The following is a 12295-nucleotide window of genomic DNA, read 5'->3' on the forward strand; positions in this document are numbered from 1 at the left end:
GCAACTTGGACACAGTGTTGCCCACGTAGCCTCTCCGCCTGCCAGGGCCCGGCGCCCCAGTTATGCCTGGGTATCTGGGAGACACCTGTAGGTCCTATGACCCCCAGCACTAGCTGTGCCTCCTTCACATGTGTGTACAGGCTGAGCGTCCCTTGTATGCCCAGCCCTGGGAGCTTTAAAATGGAGAGTGGTCCAGGTGTATCTTTTGGGGAAAGAAGGAGTTAAAGCCAAAACTGGGAAGGTGGGGTGTCGCTCAGTAGGTAGAATGCCCTGGGTTTCTTATCCAACACTACAAAAACAGAGAGTAGTGGTGTGTGCCTGTAATCCTAGTGCTCGGGAGGTGTAGACAGGAGAATTAGAAGTTCTGGGTCATCCTTTGTTACTACAGCAAGTTTGAGACCAGTTTGGGCTTCCTGAGATCCCGTCTAAAATTTAAATCATTAAAACCACTACCACTACCAAAAACATCTCTTGTCACCTACTGCGGTGAAGAAATTTGAAGGCAGAAAAAGGTATTAGACCTCTGTCCCATACTGAAGGCAGCACTGGGCAGAGGAGGAAAGGGAACATGTGTGCGCAGTGACAAACGTGACAGAGCTATGAAAGCCAGAGCGTTCTACCACACAATCTCTAGGGGAAAGAAAAAGATAGGCTAAGCCCGGCAGTGGTGGCACACGCCTTTAGTCCCAGCACTCAGGAAGCAGAGGCAGGAGAATCTATGTGAGTTCGAGACCAGCCTGGTCTACAAGAGCTAGTACCAGGACAGCCTCCAAAGCCACAAAGAAACCCTATCTTGGAAACCAAAAAAGAAAAAAGAAAAGAAAAGAAAAAAAGAGAAAGATAGGCTATCTGTCTCTGTCTCAATACAGTTGTTGTCCCCTGCCCTAGGAGCAGTAGGCAACTGTCTGTGAGATCACTTATATGACTGAGCTGGGTGTACTAGCTCATACCTGTACTTGAGGTACTAGTATGTGCCTGCACTCGCAGCCCCTGAGGAAGCTGAGCCAGGAGGATCACAAGTTCACCATACTCTGGGCTGCAGAGTGAGGCCTTGTCTCAAGTCAAGTAACACATATATGGAGGAGCTGGAGACATGGTTCTGTGGTTCAGAGCATTGACTGCTCTTCCAGAGGACCAGAGTTCAATTCTCACACCCACATGGCAGGTCACAACTATCTGCAATTCCAGTTGGAGGGAACCTGACACCCATGCTGAAACACTGATGCATATAAAAAATTAAAATTAAAAAAATTTAAAATAAAGGGGGGAAGGTACTATTTCTTTTTCCCCCTTTGAACACATTTTATGATAATTTTATACATGAATACTGTACATCAATTCCATCCCTCCCACCCCCCAGGTCCCCCAATTCCCCAAACTCATGATCTCTTATATAATTACTACTGTTGCATGCACAGAAAGAAACCAAACCTAAGTCCATTTAATGCTGGTCTTATGAACATATAACCAACCTGCTCTTATGAGCATGTAACCACCAGGAAATGTAAAACATTAGCGGGGGGGGGGGGGGCTTTTTCCTAGAGAAGCCTGATTCATCCATCCATCCATCCATTCAGTCTGTATGTCTCCAGCCATTGATCAGATCTCTCTCTACCTATCAGATCTTTCTCTGCATCTCTACAGGCTCTAAAGAACCTATAGCTCTTTAGAGATGGGACCTTGTGAAATCCCCATCCACATTGCCATGTTGTGTGATTATTATGCAGACCTTTTTTTTAAAAAAAGATTTATTATATATGCATTGTTCCTCCTGCATGTATCTCTGAATGTCAAAAGAGAACACCAGATCTCATTACAGATGGTTATGAGATGCCATGTGGGTGCTGGGAATTGAACTCTGTACCTCTGGAAGAGCAGCCAGTGCTCTTAACTGCTGAGTCACCTCTCTAGCCCCTGCAGGCCTTGTTAAAGCAACGTCATCATTGAGATTTCATGGTAGCATCATGTCCATGAGACACTATCTCACAGCAAACATCTTGGTCCTCTGGCTCTTACAATCATGTCCTCCCTTTGTCCTCTGTGTTCCCTGAGCCTTAGGTGTGGAGGTTGTGTTGTCAATGTACCAACTGGGGCCAATTGTGGATCCCTGCAATGGCCCTGGCTCCTTTCTCTGCTGCTTGCATGCAATGGCATAGACTGTACTCTTCCACCTTGCCCTCCACTCTGGGATAGATGGATACACCTAGAGCTGAGCCCAAATAGATCCCTTCTCACTTTGCTTATGCTAGGCATTCTGTCCTGATCAAAAAATTAACACAGCGTATCTGCTGGCTTTGCCCACCGCTAAGGACGGTCTCAAAACATGAAAGCCAAAATACTCTTTTACAATTTAAAACTTGTATTGTCGTTGTGCGTATGTATGTCTGCATGATGCATGGGCACTTGTGTAGGGGTCAGAGGACAATTCTGTGGCATTGGCTCTCTCCCTCCACCTTTGTGTGGCTCCTAGGGATTAGACTCAGGTCAACAGGCTTTAGGGGCAAGCGCCTTTACTGCCTGAGCCATCTTGCCAAGCTCTCAAAGGTTTTCTAGTGGTGGCCCAACAGCTTGTTGTCAAGCAGAATACTTGATCCAGGACAGGGCCTCTGCAGTCCTCCAGTTCCGTATCACATCTCACTGCCCACCCAGCAGTGTCCAGAGCCTTTGAAATTGGAACTCAGGGCTCACTGTTGTGCCCAAGTTGCAAAGTCCCCAGAGGCCAGCAGGAAGACAGACCCACTAAATTGTAACAGCAAGGTTTAAGGATTGTTTATCCAACCATAACAGGGACCCCCCATCTAGAAAGCTGTTGCAACAGCCTCCAGAGGGAGTGGAGTTCCTTGTCTACTGCTAGATTTTAAAGACAAAAGTTACAGGATTACATCAGTAGGTACGGGTTGGTTTATTGTTGGTTGACATTTGGGAACAATTAGGAGAATTTCTCAGTCATATTTTGGCATGAAATACCTGTGTACCAGCTATTTTTATTGGTCAGCGCTGAGAGGGAACATTCTGTGGTTTTTATGGCATTGTCTTGTTACATGTAGGTGGCCTGTTGTATATAAATGCCAATAGTTTTCAGAACTATGTCCTGGAGACTACAGGGGAGGTTTTGGTTCCCCCTGGAGTTTCTTTCGTGGCCAAACAGCTCCCAGAAACTGAGTATCTAGGAGGCTGGAGTTTCTTTGTGTTCAGTTTTGGCCCTAGACTCCAGGAGGCCAGAGAATCTGGAGTTTCCTTGTGTCAGAGGCCTAAGTGTCTTTTCTGTAGCCTGTCATGGCTGCTAAAGCAGGGGCTGAGTGAGGGTCTGGTCCCTTCATTTTAAAAAGTGAAGCCTTTGAGTTTAGTTTACCCCTTTCAATCACCACTTGACAAAGGACCTGGCTGACACAGCAGGAAGGATTGGTAGTCAGGATGCAGAAATACCCCATTTCATTCCACATACTGAGGATCAAACCCATGGCTTAATGCATTTTAGGCAAGTATTCTGCCAACTGAGCCACATTTGCAGCCCTCAGTCACTTTTTATTCATTTTTGGTGGTGGTGGTGTGTGGCAGGGGTGGGGGGTGGAGGTAGAAGGGATCCAAACCCAAGGTTCAACATGCCAGAGTAAGTGATTCAACACCAGACCATACCCTCAGCCCTTCTCATTCAATGTTGACCCCTTCTTCATTCATACCTAGGACCCATTCTGGGCCTCTGCACACCGAGGACATTCTGCGCACATCTGCTGCCACGCCAGGCCAGACCAGCACTTCCCAAGACCCTTTCCATGTCCCGGGTGGCATGGATGAATGCGGCTTTGGGCCAGGCTGGCAGACAAAGCACAGGGAGATGTGCAAAGCAAAGGAGCGTGTTTCCTTGCCAGGTGCTGGCCTCTTCCCTGCTGTGCTTTTAAGGAAAAGTAGCCAGTGTACAAAGTGAGGCCATTCAGACTGTTTATTCCCCAGCTCCCACCGCACACACCACCCACTAGACCCGAGTCTCAGGCTCTGGGCTAGTAAATTAAGGCACCGTGTCAGAGCGAAGGCAGGTGGCTTTGGGATATTTGCTTGTATATCAGTGTGGCAATGTTAAGGAATGGCCTGTTAATGAATGGCCTGTTAATGAATGGCCAGAGGGACTCTGGGCTTCCAAGCAGGGTCCTCTACCTGCTGAGTAGACTATCAGGCAAGAGCCCTAGCTGTAGCTACTTCAGGTAACCATGGGCTGTCAGGCAGAGAGATTCTGAACTGGGGGATGGGGGCGAGGCTGGCCTGCCCTTCCAGCACATCTGCCCAATGGACCAGAATCCCCAGGAGGAACAATGACAATACCGAGCCTAGTTCTGGGAAACAGATAAGACAGGCTCAAGAGAGCACCCCAAGGCAGAAGAGAGACCCGCAGAGCTGCACGGAACATTGTTCCTGGACAGTCCGTGGGTGAAGATGAGGGGGTGGCTTCGACTGTGCCCTGGCAGGTGACTGAGATGTCAAAGTTACCACATCAATGCACTTCTCACAGTCAAAAGGTGGTCTTCCTCGTCCCAGAAGAGGGACAGTCTCAGAGCTTGCTCCGTGGGGCTTCAGGCAGGGGCCGCTGCAGCCGCCACACCACCCTGACTGGTTCAGTGGCGAGGTCCAGCTCTCGGAGGCCACTTAGGTCACCGGTCTGACTATACTGCTCCAGGGCTGGTTGGAGCACCGTTATGGGAATGCTGAAGTTCAGGTGTGGGTAGGTGGCACCTGTGTCGTTGTCCCGAGTGTTGCTGGCAACGATGCCTGTTGGGGCGAGAGCAATGAGGATATGAAGCAGTGGGTGAATATCTACGGCACAGGGAGGACGTTCTCCTTGAGGAAACCTTGGGGGCCCTCTGGGAGTTTGGACCCTCCCCCCACAGCGACATGTGCTGAACTTCCTGCCATGGCTTCTGCTTCTCACACCTCACCTACCCCCAGCCACGATCTCTCTTTCATACCATCCATGTAAAATAACCTAGCTCACGTCTTTGGTCATCTTTCTCTCCTGCCCCAAACGGCAGGACTGAGTGTGTAGAGACCCTGAAAACAGGTACCAAAATGCACCAAATGGGGGGAAGAGTCACATGCACATTGCCTGGCCTGCTTTGTGACTGCCTTTATGTCAACTAGACACAACCAGAGTAATTTTAGAAAAGCGCATCTCAATTGAGAAAATGCCCCATCACATTCCTGGGATAGATTTTCTTGACTGACCAGGGAAGGCCCAGCTCCCTGAACTGTGCTGCATCAGCAGTTCCAGGCTCCTGCCCTGTTTGAGTTCCTGTCCCGATTTCCTTCAGTGATGGGACGTGGCGTGTAAGTGTGTAAGTGTGTAAGTGTAAGCAAGATAAGTCCTCCCCTCCCCATGTTGCTTTTGATCATGGTGTTTATCACAGCAACAGAAACTCTGAGCAAGAAGCCTGCCCAGGATCTTTTGTTTTTTTTTAAAGAACATTTTAAGGGTTAAAGAGACAGTCTGGTGGTTAAAAACATTTGTTACTCTTGCAGAGGGCCCAGGTTGGAGTTTCAGCACCCACAATGGCAGTTCACAACATCTGTAGCTTTATGTTCTGCCTGCATTATGTCTATAGGCCAGAATTCATTAGAGTTGGTTGTGAGCCACCATGTGGTTGCTGGGAATTGAACTCAGGTCCTTTGGAAGAGCAGCCGGTGCTCTTAACCACTGAGCCATCTCTCCAATCCTCCATCTGTAGTTCTAGTCCCAAGAGATCTGAAAGCCTCTTCTGATGTTTATGAGCACCAGGCATGTTCATGGTATACACACTACATGCAGAAAAAACATCCATATACATAAGTAATAAAGTAAATACACGAATCAAAACATATTCAAAAGAAATCACTTTAAATTTGGCTCAACTAAATACTGGGGCTCCTGTGTATTGATATCTAAATCTAGACAATACCACGCACCTGCCCTCCTCTACACTAATATCTTCTGTCATCAAAAAAGATAAATGTTACAACCAAGCTGGCCTCGAACTCACTGACATCCTCCCACCTCTGCCTCCTGAGTGCGGAGATGAAAGCCAGGCACCACCTCATCCAGCCTTCACTGGGCATTTGTTTCTAACCCTTCTGCCTCCAGTGCTGTGATTTAGGTGTGCACCACCATACCCAGCATCAACCAGACACTACAAAGCAAAAATCAGGCAGCTGAAGCAGCTCAGCAGTAGCTAGACTTGGCTCCCAGGACCCACATGGAGGGTCACTAACTCTGTTTCAAAGGATCTTATGCTCTCTTCTGGCCTCCACATGGTGCATGGACACACACACACACAGTAAGGCATTCATACACATAAAATAATTTTTTTTGATCCTGTGCAGCCCTGTCATAGAACTTGCTCTGTATATCGTGCTGGCTTCAAACTCAGGGATCTGCCTGCCTCTGCCTCCCGAGTGCTGAGATTAAAGGTGTGTGCCACCACTGCCTGGCTTAAATTTAAAAAAGAAAAAAAAAAGCTGGCTGTGATGGCCTGTAACCTGTAATTCCAGCATTCAAAAGGCTAAACCAGGAGGACTGCCCTGAGTTTAAGTCCTACCTCAGCTACACAGGGAGTTAAGGCCAGCTTGAGCTAATAGTGAGACAGGTCTTGGAGAAAGAAAAAGAACCTGCCCACAAGTAATGAGGTGCTTGCTAGAGTGGAGGCTCACAAGGAAGTAGATTTGCAATTCTAATTGTACACTAGAGCTTAAAATAAGTGCTTACACACAGACTGCCGAGAGCAAGGCTCAGCACCGCAGGAGACAAGAGTTAGAGTAAGAGGAGGTAGAAGCAGCAGCGGCCAGCCCAAGTCAAGCAGACTGCAATTCGGTGGTTTTGTTCCTTCATAGGTTTGTTTGGTGCTATAGATCAATTGCTCTACCGACTCTGTCTTAAAAAAAAATCCTGAATTCGGGGCTGGAGAGATGGCTCAGCGGTTAAAAGCACTGACTGTTCTTCCAGAGGTCCTGAGTTCAATTCCTGGCAACCACATGGTGGCTCACAACCATCTTGAATGAGATCTGGTGCCCTCTGCTGGCATTCAGGCAGAAGACTGTATACACAATAAATAAATAAAATGTATATAAAAAAATTCCTGAATTCATCACCAAAGCTTAAAAAGTGGTGGTGTACGCCTGTAGTCCCAATATTTAGGAGGTAGAATCAAAAGAATTAGGAGTTCAAGGTCATCCTTGGCTATATATTGTGCTCGAGGCCAGCCCAGGCAACATGAGACCCTGTCTTAAAGCTAAACAAGGACTGGACAACCACATACAGAATAAAAAGGTCCCTCTCTTCTTGAGACATCCTGGGTTATCACTCAGCTTTGAAGTCACAGTCTATTGAATTAAGCAGTGTCTGCCCACTGTCCCCTGCCTTGCCCTCCACCCTGCTGTCTTCACCCCTGCCTTGCCCTCCACCCTGCTGTCTTCACCCCTGCCTTACCCTCTGCCCATGCTCTCATTCACTACTTCACAAGCTCAGCTCTATAGACTTTTGAGTTTGTGACTCCCAAACTAAACTAACCCCTAAATTTCACGACTAAATGGGATTTAGTGACTTACGTAAGGTCACAGCAGTGGCCAGAACCAGGAGAGGTCACAGGCCTAGCTAGCTCTCCCCACTCTCAGTTCAGAGGCAGATTAGCTGAAAATTTTGTCTAACGATCTCAAGGGACAAGGTCCACCATTGTCCCGGAAGGGCCCCCCCAGACAGATGTGGGGGATCACTGGCAGGATCAAGGCTCTGGCAGCAAGGAGATTGGGAGTGGAAGGAACTAGTTACCCAAGAGGTCCCCTGAGCGTGTGGAGAAGAGGGGTCCTCCGCTGGAGCCACCATGCACGGCACACGTGGTCTGTAGCATCACTGGGGTGTCGCCCACATGCACCACGGCTGACAGGATGCCTGAGGTCACCGAGGGCCCGCAGGCGTGGCCAAAGACACCAAAGCCCACCACACTGACAGGCTCGCCTGCCAGAAAGAGAAGGAGGGAGAGAAGCTGGGTACCATCATTCATGGCACTTCCTTCCCACTCTCTCAAATGTCTAGTCCTCTCCCCTTGGAATTCCTGCTCATCCTCTCCCACACTCCTAGGCACCTTCCCCAGGAACCCTGCAGGGAGATGTAGAAGTCTTTGTCTAACCACTATTCTGGAGCATCAGGAAGGTCTCCAGTCCTAACCTCCTTACTAAATGGGGTAGTCCCTCTTGAGGCTGTTGTCACCTAGCTCATATGGGTAATTAATATTCATCTTTCTCTTGGTGAAGACGTGGTGATGGTGGCCATAACATAGCCCCACCTTCTTCTCCAAGTGCTGTGAAGGAACAGGGACTTCTCACCCAGTCCTCACCATGCCAGGAGCAGCAGCCCCATCTTACAAAGGTGCAAACTGTGACAGGAGGCATTTAAGTAATTACTAGCCCAGAGGGTCTATCCCTTTGTCACCACACGAAATGGAATATTTGGGGCTAGAGATGTAACTCAGTTGGTAGAATGCTCGCCAACATGTACAAACCCTGAACTGCATCCCCAGGACCCCATAAACAAGGTATAACAGCACATACTTTGTTTTTTTGTTTTTTCAAGACAGTGTTTCTCTGTAGCTTTGGAGGCTGTCCTGGAACTCACTCAGTAGACCAGGCCCTCAAACTCACAGAGATCCACCTGTTTCTGCCTCCTGAGTGCAGGGATCAGAGGCAAGTGCCACCACCACCCGGTGACAGCACACACTTGTAATCCTGGCACTTAGGAGGAAGATGCAGGAAGACCAGAAGTTTATAGTCATCCTTGGCCAGATGGGGTGTTTACTGCCAGCTGTGTTACCTAAGGTCCTGTCTCAAAATATACAAAATAAAGGAAGGAAGGCATGCATCTATATTCATGTAGTAGGATCAGACTTTCACCCAAATCACGCCACTGGAGCTCCCACATCCCAGCACCCTATACTACACTGCTGCAGGCCCTCAACAGGGTATCCCCGTGGCTCACCACTTGGGTTTTTTGATACACAAGAATATCTACAGTAAGAACCCCAAAACTCCACCGAAGTTGCCAAGTCCCTTGCTCAGCAGGAATGGGAAAAGGAACTGGCTACCGGGTCTGGCATGGTTAAGTGTCAACACTGACCCCCACCTTTGTCCTTTACCTTCATGGAAGTGCTCAGCGGGGACAGGCATGGGGACACCATTCAGGTCCTCTTCCAGGCTCACCACCGCTATGTCATATGGAGAGGTCTCCTGAGTGGCAAACACCACTCGACCCCAGATTGCCACATTCCTGGGGACACAGGAAACAAGTAACAAGCTAGCCTTCTGATTTAGCACTGGGGAGAGAGCAATATGAAAGACAATAAAAGCCATGGGATGGGCTGGTTTTAGTGGCACACACCTTTAATCTTAGCACTTGGCAGGCAGAGGCAGGAGGATTTCCATTGAGTTCCAGGCCAGCCAGGACTACATAATGGGATTTTGTTTAACAACAACAACAAAAAGTTATGGACTGAAGTCAAAACATATGGGTGTATATGGCAGCCCTGAAACCTTAGCCAGATATGCTTTACAGATTGTAGTATACTTCTATACACTGCTTATGCCTTACCATAACCAGCACCTGTTACCTAGTGAGCGCTGTGTGTGATGAGGCCTTGCCAATGCTGCAGCTCCTCACCTAGTTTTAAGCCTACAAACGAGGCACTGGTATTATCCTCTTCAGATGGTGCGACTGAGGCTCAGAGAGGATGAGCAACCTTCTAAAAGGTCACAGAGCAAATAAGGAGCCAGGGAAAACTGAGGGTCAGAAATCAAGAGTGTTTGTGTGTGTGACTTTTTTGTTTGTTTGTTTGTTTGTTTGTTTTTGAGACAAGGTCTCTCTACACAGCCCTAGCTGTCCTGGAACTGACTGTGTAGACCAGACACAGAGGTACCTTATTTCTGCCTACCCTACTGCTTCCAGAAAACCTAGTGAGTCACTTAGGAATCAGGCAATCCTCGTTTTCACTAGGAAATCATAGCTGTTGGGCTTGCTGCCTGAGGGGACTCTGGCAAAGCCGCTCAGCATTCGGGGCTAAGCTCAGAAGTTCAGAAAGGTCTGGGCTGTTAGTGGAGGGTCCAGGCTTAAGGTCAAGGGGCTACTTTGTCCTCAGTTACACTCCTGGGGCTACAGAGGAAACAGAGCTATAGCAAAACATGTCTGGAGCCAAGGCCACTGGCTCACTGCCAGAGAGAGAAGAGGAGGGTAAAGGTGTTTTCTCGCTACAGAGGGAGTAAGGTGACTGTATGAAGTCACTGCCTAGCTGAACTCGGGGGTCACTCAGGCTGTTCAGAACACAGCCATCTGCAAGGGCTCAAGGCCGACATTTTAATTAGGGAAACCCTCATCTTCAGGTGCCAGAGCAGCCCTAATGAGGCACTAAGGGAGCCCTTACTGGGTAGGGCCAGCTCATCACCTCAGGGCCTTCATTTACCACTTACACTGTAGTCTTACAGGGTTGAAGTCCTCAGGGTACGTGTTCTCTGGTCAAAAGGCTTTAACGGGGTCTAAACTGTAAAGCTAAGAGACAGAGGAGCTGCCCAAAGGGCTTCAGGCTAGTTCAGGGGCTCAAAGCTACACGGTTCTACCTGCCTATAAAGTCCCCTGGCATGCTAAGAGTTGCTTGTGCCTAGCAGTTTGCTCAAGTTCCGCTGGGGCCCACTAGGAGACCCAGATCCCCATACTGAGGTTCTGGTTGTCAGAAATGGACCGAGGTCTCTTAACAGTCTCTACAAGACTTGTCCCACATGGCCTCCACACTGATACCTGGTGAGGGGAGGCAGCCCTGGGCCTTACTTGGGGGTGGCCGAGTGCACCAGGACCCTGGTTGCTTCTCGGGGAGCAACATGCCGGCAGGTCACCACCAGGCGAGGAGCCACTGCCACTCCGGAGCCCCACACAGTACCACATTCCACCAGCACGGCCGCAGCTGCCCACGGCGGTCCAAGGTCTCGAAGGGGCGGGCCCCGCAGGGCGCCCACCTCGGGTGGCAGCAGAGCCGACATAGAGGCGGGGTCCGGATGCAGGCATGCGAGCGCGGAGCGGGCAACCTGGAGCAGCGGGGCTGCAGCGCAAAGCAACGTGAGTCCCACCCACTCGCGGGCCTTCCAGCAGAGCGGGGCGGCCACCAGTGCCACCAGAGCGCCCGCAGGCCGCGCCGTGAACACGCCTCCGCCTTCCGTGCCCGGCAAGCATCGAGCATCCGTGAGCAGTAACGGCCCCGCAGCGTTGCTGAGCACACCACGGCTCAGCGTGTTGAGGAAGATGTCCGGGCAGAAGGCGCCGAACGGAGAGCCGCAAGCCAGCAGCGGCGCGCCCTTGGCCACGGTCCCCAGCGGCGCCACGGCCACTGCCGGCCCCCGCCTCTCCTCCGCCGCCGCACCTGGCCGCACCCGCAGCAGCGCGAACCAGCCGAGTGCGCGCAGCTGGTCCTCCTCCTCCTCCTCCGACACCGCGTCATCGGGCGCCGAGCTCACGAAGTGCCATTGTTCGGCCGCTTCGGTCCCGAAGAGCCGTGCGAAGTGGGAGCGGAAGGCCGGGCAGCTGAGCAGCAACAGCAGCTGCGCGGGCCGCGGGGGCTGTATAGACCGTGCGCGGGCCCGGCTGGTGGCTCCGGGTTCGAGGCCCAAGCTTGCACACTGAGGCGTACACAGCCCCGGGAGCTCCTGCTCCGCGCGACCGGCGGGGCTGGCCGCCGCGGATCTCCACTGCACGTGCAGACGCAGGTCATCGCTGCAACTGTCACCGGGCAGGAAGGTGGCACCCTTCTGGGTCAGCGCCGCGCTGCCCGTCCGCAGGAAGGGGGTGAAGATGCCCCCGTGGCACAGCACAAGGCCTGGGCTGCGACTCAGGATCACCCCGCTGCAACTCCATGAGCCTGCGTCGGGCTGCCCGGCCCGTGAGGCGCTCACCACGCAACCTGCCTGCTCTGCCACCTTCATGGAGGGCCCCCACTGCCGTCCCATGGCTTCCCCAAGTCGCACAATGGCTGTCACCACAGGGCGACCGGCGCAAGCGCTGATTCAGGTCTCCTCGTTGAGCCTGATTGGCTAACCCCCAAGCAACTGCCCCTATTGGCTGGGCATAGCGCCGAGTACCGATTGGCTACTGATGCTTATCCTCCTTTCCCCGCCCCCTGGTTTACTCAACCTGGGACCTTTGGGAAAGGGAGTTCACAGGAGAAACCTGGGCAACAGGCATGTAGTATCACAGGGAGACTTGAGGGCATTACTCCCCAGTCGAATCTCATACTTGGACGGCACATAA

The 12295-nt window shown here is 51.0% G+C and overlaps 1 protein-coding gene across 1 annotated transcript; it reads right to left on the minus strand.

Moving 5' to 3' along the window:
* Window positions 1–3925: 3925 nt before the first annotated feature.
* Tysnd1 (trypsin like peroxisomal matrix peptidase 1) lies at window positions 3926–12040 on the minus strand. Its single transcript, XM_005070832.4, has 4 exons — window positions 10826–12040; window positions 9147–9277; window positions 7787–7972; window positions 3926–4761 (listed from the first exon to the last, which is right to left on the minus strand). The coding sequence occupies exons 1-4, from the start codon at window positions 11992–11994 to the stop codon at window positions 4544–4546; spliced, it is 1704 nt and encodes a 567-aa protein (XP_005070889.1). The 5' UTR covers window positions 11995–12040; the 3' UTR covers window positions 3926–4543.
* Window positions 12041–12295: the final 255 nt, after the last annotated feature.

The sequence above is a fragment of the Mesocricetus auratus genome, unplaced genomic scaffold (genome assembly GCF_017639785.1).
Source record: "Mesocricetus auratus isolate SY011 unplaced genomic scaffold, BCM_Maur_2.0 Super-Scaffold_100027, whole genome shotgun sequence".
NCBI classification, from domain to species: Eukaryota; Metazoa; Chordata; class Mammalia; order Rodentia; family Cricetidae; genus Mesocricetus; species Mesocricetus auratus.

Coding starts and splice junctions, on each gene's coding strand:
- Tysnd1 (XM_005070832.4), bottom strand. CDS start 11,994: ATGGGACGGCAGTGGGGGCCCTCCATGAAGGTGGCAGAGCAGGCAGGT. Junction 9,278..10,825: donor GTGCACTCGGCCACCCCCAA/GTAAGGCCCAGG, acceptor CTGTGTCCCCAG/GAATGTGGCAATCTGGGGTC. Junction 7,973..9,146: donor CGCTGAGCACTTCCATGAAG/GTAAAGGACAAA, acceptor TCTTTCTGGCAG/GCGAGCCTGTCAGTGTGGTG.